We start from the raw sequence: 14612 nt of genomic DNA, 5'->3' as shown, positions 1-14612 counted from the left end.
GTGTGGACAGGTCTGCCCGGCTCCGTCCATCCGTCCACCCGATGGCAGGCGCAGGGTTATTGGGGCATGAGGCAACTGCGTGCCCCATTGGCTTTCATTATGACTGGCAGATGAAACAGCCACTGGGGAAACTTTTTCCCTCTATTTTTGGTGTGGGCACTTTTCTAAATATATTCGGGGCTGCAGGGGCTGGTACTGGGGGAGCGCAAGCCCTTGGACACAGCTCAATGCCACCCAAGGGTCACTGCCCCTTCATGCTGGCTGCCAGGGCACTGCAGCCATGGCCCCAGCCCATCCCGGGCACTGCAGCCCCCACAGTCCCTGGTGGCACCCACCTGGGCTAGGGTGCAGGGGTGGGCACCCCACACTGGCACCCCAGCCCCCAGCATGTCCCGGCCAGAGCAGAAAGGAGGGAGGCAGCACCTGAGAATGGAGATTTAATGGCCCGAGATGCCCTCCTGGCCATCCGGGAGGTCTGGACCAGCGCCTGAGGGATGCTATCCATGGGACAGGGACAGCACAGGGCCACAGGGGCGGCTGTGGGGTGGGGGCAAGGGCTGGGGCCCCCATGGCGCTGGCCCTAGCAGGCAGAGCAGCGGTCACCCTTCTCCTGCAGCCCGGGGTTGCGGCGCAGCATGTCCTTGAGGGAGCCGTCTTGCTCCGTCAGCAGCTGGTTGATCTCATTCTGCTTGTACTCGGAGGAGAGCTTGTGCCCGTAGAAGGAGCCCTTTCCTGACGGGGGGTTGGAGTTGTGCTGGCCTCGGCGGGCACAAGCTCGTACCACCAGGTAGACCAGCTCCGCCATGTTGAGGATGATGCAGATGCTGGAGGTGACCAGCATGAAGACAGTGAAGATGGTCTTCTCGGTGGGCCGGGAGATGAAGCAGTCAACAGTGTTGGGGCAGGGGTAAGCCTCACACTTGACCAGCCGCACCATCTGGTAACCCGGGTAGAGCATGTAGAAGATGTACATGAACACAGCCTCGAAGAGCAGCCTGAAGACCACGCTGCAGACGTACGTCCACCACAGAGAACCCGATATGCGCATCTTGTGCTTCTTCACCTCCTCCATGTGCTTGGGGTCTGCGTGCCCCGTCAGCACCAGAAGCTTCTTCTCCTGGTGCTGCTGGTAGGCCACGTGCATGGCCACAAGGAGGGCTGGTGTGGTGACGAGGATGAGCTGCAGCGCCCACAGACGGATGTGGGAGATGGGGAAGAAGTGGTCATAGCAGACACTGTTGCAGCCGGGCTGCTGGGTGTTGCAGGTGAAGGCAGATTTCTCATCCCCCCAAACGCTCTCAGCTGCCACCACCAGCACCATTATCCGGAAGATGAAAATGACAGAGAGCCAGATGCGCCCGATGGAGGTGGAGTGGCGGTTCACCCCACTCAGCACCGTGTAGAGGCCGGCCCAGTTCATCGTTCCTCACGTCTGCAGGAGTGAGCAGCGAGAGTCAGTTTTAGGACTAGGAAGAGCCCTTGGCTGAGAGCCACTGCATTCCGGCCCTGATGGCAGCAGCCCCAGGAGCAACTGGCTGCCACAGCCCTGGTAGGTGGACAGCAGGATGGACGGACAGCAGGACAGCAGCGTGGCTTCCCACTGCTGACACGGCTCAGGGCAGCATTTTGGCCGGAGCAGGCAGGAGACCGGTTGGCCCTGCAGTGCCAGCTACTCCTGCCCTGCCACCCCACACTGGCCCGGGGATCCTGACCTACAGCTGCTGCAGAGGATGGAGTGAAGCTCCCACACCTTCACAGGGAGCCCCGATCTGCACCCAGCGCTGAGATCTCTGGCTAGGGATGGACCCAAGGAGCTCCATGGGCTCCTCTGCACCAGCATCTCCCTGCCCTTGTCCCCCCAGTCCCTGCAGGAGTGGGGCCAGGAAGCCCCGAGCTGGGGGACCCCCCATGTGGCCATGCATTGCCACCCTCCTAAAGTCATCCCTGCTGGGGAGCATGGGGTGACCCTGCACCCCAAGCACAGACCCCTGCCCTGCTGGGGCCACCCGCCGGCATTGAGCAGCCCCGGGAGCTGCTTCCCACCCTGAGCATGAGGCTGGGGGGCTGGGACCTGCCCTCTGGCCGCCCCCAGTGTGGAGAGTCCCGGTGGCGCGTACCTGCTGGTGAGGAAGGGTCCTCGCGAGCTGCCCCCAGTGGCCCCTCTAAGGTCTCATGTCTCCTGCAGGAGAGCTCTGCTCCGCCTGCCCTTGTCTCTATCCACCACTGCCCTGCACTGGAAGTCATATGCTGCTTTATAAACTATTTACATACAATGGGGCCTTTATCGGCCCCTGAACAACACACTTTAGCATTCAGATCCAACGCCCTGACTTCCGCCCACCCCGGCCAAACAAAGTGCCTGTGTGCCGCGTTCCCGCTGCCCAGCCCTGCACCGGCTCCCACCTCGCCCCACGCCGACCACAGCCGTGGCCCCCCCTGACCACCAGCCACAGGGTGCTCATTGCTCTGCCCAGCAGGACCTGCACCACGGGCATCACTGGGCTGGATGGCCACCTGGGGTGCCTAGGGGTCACTTCCCCAGGATGCATGGCAGAGCCCAGCTGCGTGCCCATCCCACGTGGATGGCTCAGTCCACCATGACTGGAGCTGGGGTCTGGCTGCTCCCCAGCGTGGCACTGAGCAGTCTGTGGGGACCTGTGGGGTTGGGTGTGATGGGTGCAGCCCCCATGGGTCCCGCCATGCCCTCGAGGCTCTGCTGCCAGGGGGTTGATGCCAGCAGCAATGGCTGCAAGGACGCTGGAGCTGTCCTGCGCGTGCTCCGACCCCTTGGAGACATGGGAAAGAGTCCGCTGGGGTAATGCTGGCTGTGCGCTAAAGGGGGCTGCGCTCAGTGCTGAGCACCATGTGCCGCGGGAGCTGCACTCCTCTCCTGGAATGGGGGGCCACTGATGCTGCCCCACTGCTCGGACACGCTGGTGGGGGCAACAGCCCCTGTGCTTGCAGACCCCTATGCCCATGTCCCTCAGGGCTGGTATCCCAGCCACACCATCACGCTGTGCCCTGCGGGGATGGTGCCATGTCCCTCAGCCTCAGGTGGGGTGCAGCACATCCAGTAAAACCTCCCAGCTGGGGGCCCGCAGGGTGGAGGAGCAACAATGCCATCCCAAATACCACCTCCACCCCTTAGCCCAGGGTGTGAGCGCCTGGAGCTGCGCAAACACTGGTGGGCAAAGACCCTCCAGTGAAGCCGCTCTGCTCCTTGCCCCGCTCCCCTTGGGGGCCAGCACCCCCAGCTCTGCCCTCCCTGGGCCATGGCCAAGCCCTTCTGCGGCCCCCACCCTGGACCCCCTGGTACCCCCCAGGTGGGGGACGTGTGGCCACCCACATGTGGCGGTGCTGTGCCCACCAGGCTCTCACCTCAGCACCGGGACAGGCAAAGCTCTTGGGGAACGCAGCAGCCTCAGCCTCCAGCACAGCACCCTGGACTTTATACTGCCCTCCAGCACGTCACCCACCCCCTCCCAAACAGCCTCGCTCCTTCCAGGACATGCTCCCTGCCAAGTAAACACCGCAGGTGTGTCCAGTCCATGCTCACACTGCCAAGGCACCCACTGCCACAGCCAAGCAACCCCCAGGGGCAGCCCAAGGGCCACCGCAGCACTGAGGCAGGGCCAGCCCCCCAGGATGGTCTCCATGGGAGCTCTGTGGTGCCCCTGGCCAATCTCCCCCTGCTGTGAGCATCCTCCCTGCCACATCCCCTGCAAGCCGGGCACATGCACCATGGCGGGGCCCCCGCTCTTCATCCCACGGGATGGCTCTGCGCACCCGGAGCACCTTGATCCGCTGCTCCAGGCTGCCTGCTGGTCCCTGGGGGGCCACCAACACCCAGATTTAATGTGTAAAAGTGCAGCCGGGAAAGGCAAACAGCCTGTGAACGATTAACCCAGCTAACGGCCCGCTTCAAGGTCCTGCCGCCCAGCACCCTGTGTGGCTCCACAGCATGCCAGGACATGGCGACCCAGCCCCGCATTTTTGGGGCCCTGGGGTGGGCTGCAGGATATCGCATACCATCCCCTACATGAGGGTGGCAGTGGTGCCACTGTCCCCCGCATGAGGATGGCAGGCAGGCACTGTGGGGTGGCGAGGAGCGGCGGGGGGTGACAGGGGGTCCCCCCGCAGCATGGCGGGGGCGGTGGGCAGTGAGGGGCCGGGGATCTCCAGGGGTGCGGGGCGGGTGGGGCCGGCCGGGGCCGCAATCTCGGCCCACGATAAGCCGCCGGCTGAGTCAGCAGCGCCTGGCGGGGAGCGGGAGCGGCCGCAGCCGCCGGCACCGCCCTGGCCGCGCACCCGGGGCCCGGGATGCGTCGCGGGACTGGGGGGCCCTGCCCGGAGCGGGGAGTGGGGGGGCAGGCGGAGGGGGGGCACTGGAGGGTGTCAGGGGACAGATTGGGGGGGCAGTATGGGCAGGAGGCTAGTGGGGCCAGGCTGGGGGCATCGGGCTGGGTGGGGGCCCTGGGGGGTCCCGGCGGGGGCAGACTGGTGGGCACTGGGGGATTTGTGGGCTGGGCTAAGTGGAGGGAAGCATTGGGAGGGCTGCAGAAGCCAGGCTGGGGGGGCCACTGGAGGGCTCCAGGAGGCAGGCCAGGGGCAACGGGGCAGTGCGGGACGGGGGTGATGGTCGCCGCCCGCCGTGCCGGCTGCGCCCGACCGCGGCAGCAGGTGGCGCTGCGGGGCCTAGCCGACCCGAGCCCACGGCAGCACCCGAGGGGGCTCAACGCGTGGGAATCCACCTAAAAATATAATAAAAATTGAGAAAAAACAGGAAAGAGGGAAGAGGAGCCCGGGGCGTTGCTGCCCAGCCCGGTGCCCGCCCGGTGTCCTCACCGGGAGGTGATGGGAGGATCAGGATCCCCGGGGATGGGCGGGAGCGCGGTCAGCACCCTCGCCTGCCCGGGGCTGCCGCTGACCTCCGTGCGTGGCCTCCGGGCACCGCCGCCTGTTTGCAGTAGGTAAAAGTGTTGTGCAAAAGCCAGCGGTCAAGGACAGGCTGTACGAAGCAGCCATGGCTTGTGCTGCCGCCAGTGCTCAGAAAACTGCCCCGTCCGCAACCACGTGCACCAGAAATGGGCTCTTTGTTAATGACGTTAATTGTGAGGTTAATTTGGTGTCTGAAGTTGCAGCAAAGAGCTTGAGGATGTGTGGACGTTGAACACAGACAAGCTGATGAGATGGGCAGGGCTGAGCCAACATCCGGATGGCGGGACAGGGGTGACGCAGCTGCTGGCACCTTGCTGGGATCAGAGATCTCACAGCCCAGCAGTCTGCGTCGGTATGATGGAGGAAATCAAGCTCCAACCATCACTGACACCCCTCCACTGCCAGGAGGAAAAGGGTGCTGCAGAGCAGGCTCTAAGAGCCCCTTTTCCCCTGCCATCCTGCCCCAGGCAGGGGTCGCCCCTGGCATGGCTCAGCCTCGCCACCAGCCTGGATGGCTGTTGCAGTGCAGGGGCTGCCGGTCTTCCAGGCTTGGGCTGACAGCAGCACAGGTGTCCCTGGATCCAGGCTGCTGCCCTCAGAGACACAAAACCCTTTGGTTTGAGTCAACTTTGCTGGCAAGGGCACTGGCAGCAGGTGAGCACAGAAATCCTTTGTGCCGCTGCAGCATGGGGCAGAGGGGGGTGCAGCACACGGCGTAACGGCTTGTCCTGCCCGCCTGCAGGTCGGCTGTCCTGTGTCCTGGGTGCATCAGGGGTGTGGGGACCAGGACCAGGACACTGTCCCAGTGATGCTGCAGTGCAGAGCAGCATCCCTGCCCTCCTGCTGGCTGTGGCTCCTGGAGCAGGCAGGGGCCAGGCACAGGCCACTTATCCCCTCCCCATGCCAGGGACACCTTTGCGGTTCAGTTCCCTTGTGCTTCTCTTTGCCAGCAGCCCTAAACATGTCCCCTGAAGCTGACGATGTCCCACAATCGTCACACAGATGTTAACTGCATGTACCCTCCGGGACACAGTGTGCCCTGGGCTTTGCCAGGTCTCCAAAGAAACGCTGCTGATGGTTAAGGACACCCTGGACAGATGACAGGCTCGGGAGTTTTACAAAGGCAGTAGCGTAATAGCCATGTGTTGTCTGTCACCAGCTTGCCCTTGGGGTCCTAGCTGGGGTGGCCGTGCTGGCACATGGGGACAGCAGGCAGCTGGGGCCGTGCAAGGATAAGGAGGGGGAACAGAATGGCAGGGCAAGCCCCTATTCTGGGGCAGAAGGGCATCTCCCCTTCAAGAGGGCACTAGGCACCACAGTGTGGACAGCTGGCAGTGATGTTGGAGTCACTGGGATGGGCCAGATGTCGCCAGGCAGGGCTGGCCCCACTGCTCTCACTGTGGCGAGGAGGCTGGTGTTGGGGCTGTGCTGCAGAGCAGCAGCATTTCCATGGAAACCCGGCCCTATGGCCTCATGTGGGTTTTTCATCTTGGTTCCTCTCACAGCCGGACACTGAACAGGAGCACCCAGTGGCTGCAAGGGAGGGCCCTGGGACTGCGGTCCTGGGGCTGCTGGGTGGGTCGGACCAGAGGGGCCAGCGGTTGGAGCAGCACTGGGTGGAGCTGCAGGTCAGGGTTCAGGGTGGACAGCCATCCCTCCACCAGAGACCTGAGCCCACAGGGAGCAGCTCTGTCTGTTAGCATGGAAAAGGCCAGAGGAAGGCAGCCCCGTGCCCTGGGTGGGAGTCCCATCGGCCCATCGAAGTGCCATTGCGGCTTGGCTCTGCTGCTATCCATCCCAGGCTCTCTGCAGCATCCCTGTCCTTAGTGGCGTGGCACAGCATGGCATGCTGCCTACCTCCAGCGCCTTCCTCACCCTTTCCATCTGCCCCATGGCGAGGGGCCTGCCACCATCCCAGGCTGGTGCCCCCAGGCCATGCCCACGCTGCCTGCCATGTGCTGCAGCTCCAGCACACAGGGCAGGGGCTGTGGAACCCTGACACTGGGCAGCACCAGGGACTATGTGGTGTCCGGCACAGGGGCTGGAGCACGGTGCTGAGCAGGGTGACATGTGCCAGTGGCACTGCAGCTGCAAGGGGTCCCCGGAAGAGCAAGGCAGAGCCCCCCCATGCAGTCCCCTGCGCAGTTCCCCACTTGTCCCCCACCTGCCCTCCAGCCCTCCCGGCTCGGGGCCTCAGCCCTGGCTCCACTGCCTACACACTGCCTGGAGGCGATTCAGGCCCCGTGCCTGGTTTCCATGGCAACTCCAGTTGAAATTACATTAAAAAGAAATGAAACCAGCAGCTTTTCTGGTTGGCAAGCAGGGGGAGGGGAGCTGGGCTGGGAAAGGTGGGGCGGGGGAGCTCGGTGGGAGGGGGCTGTGAGGCAGATGAGGTCCCACATGAGGTCCCAGTGCTGGGGGAGAGCCCAACAGGGCTGGGGGCATGCAGGGACCCCCGCACTGTGGCACCCAGTGTTGGCAATCCTGGGTCGCACGGTGCTGGCTTGCATGTGTGCTACACTGGGTGTCTAGCACCCCGACTTAGTGGGGTGATACCGAGGTCCTCCTGCTGCCTCTGCGGGGTGGGTGCCAGAGACATGGAGACTGTCCAGACCCTCTGCCAGCAGGCACGGCCATGGCTGGGGTGGCTCTGAGCCAGCACGGGGAACTCCACCCAGGCTGGGAGCCCCCGGCCTCTGCACGGTCCAAGAAGAGGCGAGAAACACTGCTATTAAAAATATCACTTTTGTTTTATTTGGAATTTGTTACTCTGCGCGGGTGACAGGATATAAATACATTCTGCAACGAGCATCCTCACCCTCAGTCCTGCCCAGGGGCGGAGGCCGGGGCAGGGTGCAGGGCTGGGGGTGTGCTGGCCCCAGGCAGTAGAGCCAGCCGGCACCGGTGCGTCACGGCCGCCAGCGCGGGCAGCATCTGCCAGCCGGACCGTCTTGCACAGGGACAAGATATGGTGTCCCCACAAGGACCCATCCCTTCCTCCTGCCTCCCGTTGGCCCCGCGTGCCAGCGCCCACCGTGGGGGGGCTGAGACTGGGATGCCCCGTGTGGGCTCCCAGGCAGCTGCTTCTCCACACCCGGCTGCACTGAAGCCCCTCGCCTTGAGCCCCACAACCCGCAGCTGTGTGCGGTTTGGTTGCTGCCACCAGCACAGCGGGTGCCCCAGCCCCGGTGCGGTTGCTCCCAGCCCCATGCAGGCTGCAACATCCCCAGCGGCCCCGCTCGAGCAGCCCCTGCCCAGGCGTCTATCCCTGGCTGCACACCCTGGATGCCAGAGTTGGGGTCACCCCGCGACAGGGGAAAGGCCCCAGCAGAAGCGAGGTGGGAGGCAGAGTCGCTGTCAGTGCGTGGCTCACCCTGCTCCTGCCAGCCCCGCAGCGATGCCCAGCCGTGCCGCAGGCTGCAAACGGCTGGCTCTGCTTTCGGGCAGCGACGTTGGGCAGGGAGGGCACAGCGTGGCCCCGGGGCAGTGGTGAAGGGATGTGGGATGCTTCCGGGGGAGCAGGGCAGGGTAGGAAGCACTGGGACACAATGCCGGGGGACTGCCCTGGGTTGATGGGCGTGGGCAGACGGTGCTCACAGCAGATAATGGCCACGTGGGGCGGTGGGTCGTACTGGCTGGTGGTGGCAGAGGGGTGGGCCGGGGCGGCGGGTGCTCGCGGGCAGGCCGTCTGGTAGGCTATTTGGCTGAGATACGTGGGCATGGGCGACAGAGGAGGGAGAATATCAAAAATACAAAAGAGCGCGGCCCCGCGGCGCAGGAGGCAGTACCCTGCCTGGTGCCCGCCCGCGGCAGGCGGGGGCCGCGGGGGGCCGGCACCGCGCGCACACGCTGGCTTCTAACTGGCTTTTTATTTTATATCAAGAACACTTGGTTTTAAAATCTTTACAAAGGACAAAACGCGGCGACTCCGTTAGTGTGTAAAGAACTAAAGATCTGCTTAAAAAACGTCTCTGCAAAGAGAAACGACTGACACAAAAGAGATTCTCTGCAGCGCAAAGAGGGGCAGAGGTGCCAAGTCTCCAGCCCGGGGTCCCGCTCCCAGGGTTCCCAGGGTCCCCGAGCCCCGGCACCGGCCCCAGCGCCCACACCCAGCACAAGGCCAGGCCCCCGGGCCCTGGCCACTCCCTCTGCCTATAGCACCATGGCCCGGGGCCACTTCTTGACACAGTGAAGGAGACTTTTCCAGGGCACTCAGGATGCCAAGACGCCTGGGGATGCCCGGGCACTGGCCAAGAGGGATGCCCGGCCCTGCTCCTCGTCAGTCCCGGGGTGCTCAGTGGGCGGAGTGCTGGGGATGCAATCGTCCTGCAGGGAGGCACAGCCCCAGTGCGGGGAGCCCTGTGGCCACTGCCAGCGGGGTCCCCCCCTGCCCGCCCGTGCCAGTGCATGGGTGCAGGGGCTACACTGTGTCCCCCCTGCACCCCACCAGCGCCCTGGGGCGACCCGTGGGGCCCTCTGGCCGGGAGCTGGGAGAGTCAAAGCACTTCTCAAAAGTTAGATAGGAACGAAAGAAAGCGCCGGGGGGAGAGCAGGGCATCCAGCTGTGCCAGGACCCTGCAGGTCTCCGGGCTCAGTGCCGCACTGTCCGTGGGCACTGCCCCTCCGTCCAGGGGCTCTGTCGACCCCGCTGGTCCCTCTGCCAGTGTCTGCTGTGTGCGTGTGCGAGCGTGCATGCGTGTGCGCTGGTGGCAGGCAGCTATACCCTGGTGGTGGAGTGTGAGTGCGGGAGCCCCGTGCTGTTGAAGCCAGCAGTGAAGGTGTTGTAGGGGTGCAGGGTCTGCAGCCCCACCAACGAGTTGGGGATCATGGTGATGGTGTTGGGGGTCATGAGCGGGATGTCGTCTGGAGAGCGACGCAAGGTGAGGGTGTAGTCAGGCAGAGCGGCCAGGCGCAGGGCGTCGTGGGGCGGCACAGCCTCGCACTCATGGTGCCCCTGGCTCACCTGCAAGGAGGGCATCTCCTCATCGGGCGCGTGGGCGATGTCGTTGGCAGCGCCACGCTGGGGGCTGGGCTGTGGGTGCGTGTCCTGCCGGCGCTTGTCCTTGCGGTAGTAGAGAGCAGCAAAGGCCAGCACGTTGAGGAAGAGGAGGGAGGCGCCCACGGCAATGGTGACACTCAGCTCAGTGGAGTAGTCGCGGGGGCTCTCAAGCAGCGTTCCCGCCTCCTGCTCCGGGCTCCACTTCTCCTTCCCATTCTCGCTGTTGTAGGCAGGAGAGATGGCGGGGCGCTTGGTGGTCCACATCTTGCCATTGGGCCGGCGGGTGATGTGGGAGTTCTGTGTGGTGTCGGGCGGTGGCACTTTGGTGGTGGTGGAGGTGTAGTGGAACATATCGTGCAGGTTGTACAGATGGGGGACCAGGTGCTTCCAGAAAGCCACCTTGGTGGCCCGGTAGTGGTCGCGTACCCGTGGCTTCAGCCCGATGTGCAGGTACAGCTGGTCGCGGGGGTTGTACTTGGACCAGGCCACCTCCTCAAACCGGTTGGCCTTGGTATGGATGAACTTGGTGTCCTGGGGGACTGGCTTGTTGGGGTCACTGCAAAACACAGGCAAAACAGAGCTAGCACCAGTAAAAGCCAGAGAGGAGAGGAGGGAGTGCCAGACGCAGAGATGGAGGCTGGGTGGGACCTTTGCCTGTGGTGGCACAGGGTGGGCTGGCGAAAGGTCCTGCATGGCTGGGCAGCACCCCAACCCTGGGTCAAGTCTCACCCACGATAACCACGGCCAACCAACCTCCCCACCTCTGCACTTGGCTGGGTCCTGTCCTGGGGGCTGGCCATGCTCTCAGCTTCTCGCTGTGTGGTTGATGCCCTGACCCCAGTGAAGGTGCAGCACACAGACCTCTGGGCACGGGGATCTTAGTGTCCCATACCAGGCATGACACTCCCCTACCACAGCATGGTCCCAAGGGGTGCAGCTGCACTGAGTGCAGACCCCCTCCCAGGCACAGCACCAATCCCCACTCACCCTGTCTTGGCAAAGTTGGTCCAGTAGGTCATCACCACAGCACTGAGCATGACGTCGTTCTTGGAGAAGTTGCAGGGAAAGAGGTCTGTGGGGCCAATCATGGGGATCCCAAACACATAAGGCACCTCGTCCCCGTGAGCCGCGTCGGACCACGCAGGCTTCATCAGGCTCTGGCAGTGGTGGTAGAAGGCATAGAAGTAGGTGGGGGAGCCGTAGCGGGCATGCAGGTCGGCTGTCACCACCGATGGCTCTACCCACTGGTGGTCAGTGAAGAGGGCCACCAGAGTCTTGCGACGTGTCTCGGGGTTGTCCCTGTCGGCCCAGTCCGTGTACATGAACTTGATGGTTTCTCGCAAGGTGTCTTTGCCCTCGGGGTAGCCATACAGGTTGTCTACAAAGTTGGAGACCGAGTAGTCAAAGTCACTGCCCGAGACGCCATCCTCGGGGTCCACCACGCCCTCCACGAACTTCAGCCCCTCCCCCTGGTTGACCCCCAGCATGATATCATAGTTCAGGAACTCGCCCTGCTCCATCAGGATCTCCGGGTCATCTGGGATCACATCCCCGTCAATGACCGGCCCAAAGGCCACGTGGTAGCGAGCCGGCTGGATGTCTTGCTCCACCAGCTCCTTGGCAGTCTTCTGCCGCAGGCAGTCCACCATGTCCACCGTGTCTAGCACATTGCAGCCTACCTTGTCGGCCAGCATGCTGGTGTACTTCACGGGCTGGTAGTTCACCGCCCAGCTGGAGAGCGCGGAGCCACTCTGGATGATGGCTCTCTGGAAGAGACCTGCAAGACAGGCAAGGAGCAGAGGAAGCTCACAGTGGGGTGAGCGCCATTGCAACACCACAGTGCTGCAGTGCAGGATGCAGTGTGGAGAAGGCATTGATGCCCTTGGACCCCTGCAAGGACCCAGTGTTCCAGCCCATGCCTGCCCTTGACCCAGGCTGTGCTGCCTGTTGAGCTGGGCTTGCCCAGGGGGGCTCAGCTCAGGGTCACCACAAGGGTGGCAGGGTGATAGCTGGGCATGCAGTGGGTGCTCCTGGCAGCAACGAAGGGCTGCTGTGCTTCCCGAGGATCCCATTGCAGGGGATGGCCCGGCATCCCTCTGTCCCGGTGCAGGGAGGAGAGCGCCCATGGTTGCATCATAGCCTGGCCTTGCTGAGCAGCCCATGCTATCCCAGCCACCCCAAGGATGTCTTGCCTGAGCCCCTGAGGGGCACACACTGCCCCTGGCTCAGCGTCATCCTTCAGCCCAGGGTGGCACCGGCTTCACTGAGCAGCCAGGCTGCACACTGGCAGCAGCGGGAGGGTTAACGCCTGCTCGGGGACACTTAACCCTGCATGTCCCGCCCTACCGCTTTGTCAGGGTCCCCCTCGCCCCCCTCCCTGCCGCTTCCTGCCCAGCTGGGGCTGCTCGGTGCCAATCCGGCCCTGCAGGAGCACACTGTCAGATGCACAAAGAGGGCCTTTCTGCCACTGGGAACACAGAGGGAGTGGACTTTCGCCCTGGAAAACGGGGCCACAAAGGCCCTGGCCCAGGCAGAGGAATGTGTGGCTGGGCTCCAGCCCCATGTCAATGGCGCTTGTGCTCAGAATACAAAGGGCGGCGAGGAAGTGGAGCCTCCGGGGCGGTGAAAGGCAGCCGGGCTCAGGGTGCACCCTGGGGTCCCTGCTCTCTAGCCAGACCATTCCTGCACCCCGAGTGCTGCCTGTGCCCTCGCTGGACCCCAGCATTCACTCACCACAAGGGGTTGTTTCAGGCAGTCCCCGAATGGTGCTGGCGCAGCAGCGTGGTGGCCACAGGGCTGCCCCCAGACCCCCTGAAATGTGGAGCGCCTGTGTGAGTCCTCCTGAGGAGCCAAGGCCGTGCTGCTCTGCAGGGGAGCATGCACCTTCCCGCAGCAAAAGTGTTCGGAGGCTCCTGGCTCCCGGCCACCATGTCCATAGCTCCTGTCTGCACGCACAGTCCTTGCTCTGCCAAGTACCTGACGTACAGTCCCATGCACTTGGACAAAGAGAAGTCACAAGCTCTGTTTGTCACCTCCTGGCGCCCTAGAAAGTCATACCCAGCCTACGAGCTGGAGACTGGCCATGGGTTTGCTTGCTCTGTGCCATCATCCACGTGCCAAAGAGACAGGATGGGGGTTCCCTGGCTCCCAAGAGATGCCATCCCAGCAGCAGCTATTGCTCCCTGCCAGCAACATCACTTCCCAGACAGGCCCACCGGGCTGGGCTCTGCCCCTGCCCGCCCCTGCCTGGGGAAGCACAGGCAGCTGGTGTCACCAACAGCTGGTCATGTCCCTGATGGAGCCCCTTCGCTGTGTCTCTGCATGGCCACATCCTGACCCAGGAGGACCCAGGAGTCTGCAAGAGCCCACACCTGCCACATCTTCCCCCTCCATGCCAGCACCCACCTGAAGCCTAACAAGCACCCCAGGGAGACATCGCCACCCTGCAGCTCAACCCTGAGCCCTCCAGCCTGCTGGGGCCCCGGCAGGAAAATGGAGCTCTGCCTTCCCTGCCTGTTCCTCTCTGAGGTGAGGGTCCCAAAGCACCCCATGTCCTGCAGAGCTGGCTGCCACAGCACAGCGGAGCCAAGCGGTGAAACCAGGGCTCTGCCAGAGGGTGCCCGATGCTGCAAGCTGCTGCCAGCTCCTGATTGCCCCTTCGCTTTGCACAGTAGCTGAGACTGGAAACACCTCTGCAATTGTCTGGGCCAAGCCCCGCTTAAAGCAGGGTGCTGGGTGCCTTGTCCAGCTGAGGTCTGAACAACCCTGGAGCTGGCAGTGAAGGGCAGCAGCCCCCACGGAGCCAGAGGTGGGGCAAAGGAAGCACAAGAGGTTTGCGCGGCAGCAACTGCTCCTGCCCTGGCATGGCTGGGTGGGGAGAGAAACAGCACTTTGGTCCTTGGCAAGGAATCCACCCGCCTACAAGGGATGAGGCTGGCAGGGGAGCTGTGGGTCTCCCCAGCAGCCAGACACAGCGTGCGCTGCACCAGCCTCCAGTGTCTGCCTCTCACAGTGCCTGGCAGAGCAGGCACAAATTAGCAGCTTCATTAATAGCTCTTGATCACTATGAGTTTTATTTTGATGTGATAAAAACAAACCCGCCTGGTCTGCAGGCTGCATCTTAGCGCAGCTCCCCTGCCGTGCTCCAGAGCTGGCTGCCACGTCCCTGGGGAGATGGGTGCTCTGGCACAGGGGTTTTTTTGAGGTCGATTTTTAGCCATTGGCTTTGATGCAACACTGGCTGCAGCACTGAGCGCTCCCCTGCCACAGCAGAGGGGACCACACCACAGGCATTGGGGCTGGATGGGGCAGCAAAGGACATGGCACGCTGGTGCAGGGTTTAGTGGCAGAAAGCCTAGTGTCACCTGAAAAGTGCTATACTGCCATGACAGTGTTTTTTGTGGCTGGACAGTCAGGGAGCAGCCCCTCCAATCCACCCCCAGCCTCTCTCCATGCTGCTCCCTCCATCCCAGGCCCATACAAGCGGTTGGGGCCACCTGGGCAGCCAAGCACACGGTCCTGCTTCCAAAGAGATGTCACCATCTGGCCATGAAAACCAGTCTGCAGTCTTGGGGCTGCCCTGCCAGAAGCACCCAATCCCAGAGAGGAGACTCCTGGACTGAGCGCACCTCCCTGCCTGCCTCCCAGGCACTCCCAGGAGCACCCTAAGAAGCAT

General features: G+C 63.5%; 2 protein-coding genes across 4 annotated transcripts in view; both read right to left on the bottom strand.

Annotated features, from left to right (window-relative positions):
• Window positions 1–424: 424 nt before the first annotated feature.
• Window positions 425–3452, bottom strand: GJB1 (gap junction protein beta 1). 2 transcript variants are annotated; one of them, XM_075162157.1, is made up of 2 exons: window positions 3379–3452; window positions 425–1432 (listed from the first exon to the last, which is right to left on the bottom strand). In XM_075162157.1, exon 2 carries the CDS (start codon window positions 1418–1420, stop codon window positions 581–583), a length of 840 nt encoding a protein of 279 aa, XP_075018258.1. In that variant the 5' UTR covers window positions 1421–1432; window positions 3379–3452; the 3' UTR covers window positions 425–580. The 2 variants fall into 2 exon arrangements, with proteins under 2 accessions (XP_075018258.1, XP_075018259.1); XM_075162158.1 differs by lacking the exon at window positions 3379–3452 and adding an exon at window positions 2118–2229.
• A 4219-nt stretch (window positions 3453–7671) lies between these two features.
• The window catches only part of NLGN3 (neuroligin 3), a 42184-nt gene continuing 35243 nt past the window's right edge, over window positions 7672–14612 (bottom strand). Inside the window, exons 5-6 of one of the 2 annotated variants that reach the window (XM_075162140.1) lie at window positions 10925–11714; window positions 7672–10493 (exon numbers count right to left, since the gene is read on the bottom strand). In XM_075162140.1, coding sequence (XP_075018241.1) covers window positions 9656–10493; window positions 10925–11714 — 1628 coding nt within the window. In that variant the 3' untranslated portion in view covers window positions 7672–9655. The remainder of the gene's footprint in view (window positions 10494–10924; window positions 11715–14612) is intronic. The other variant, XM_075162141.1, reaches the window with a different exon arrangement.

The sequence above is a fragment of the Calonectris borealis genome, chromosome 13 (assembly GCF_964195595.1).
Source record: "Calonectris borealis chromosome 13, bCalBor7.hap1.2, whole genome shotgun sequence".
NCBI classification, from domain to species: domain Eukaryota; kingdom Metazoa; phylum Chordata; class Aves; order Procellariiformes; family Procellariidae; genus Calonectris; species Calonectris borealis.
This window is presented reverse-complemented; position numbering and strand designations above follow the sequence as displayed.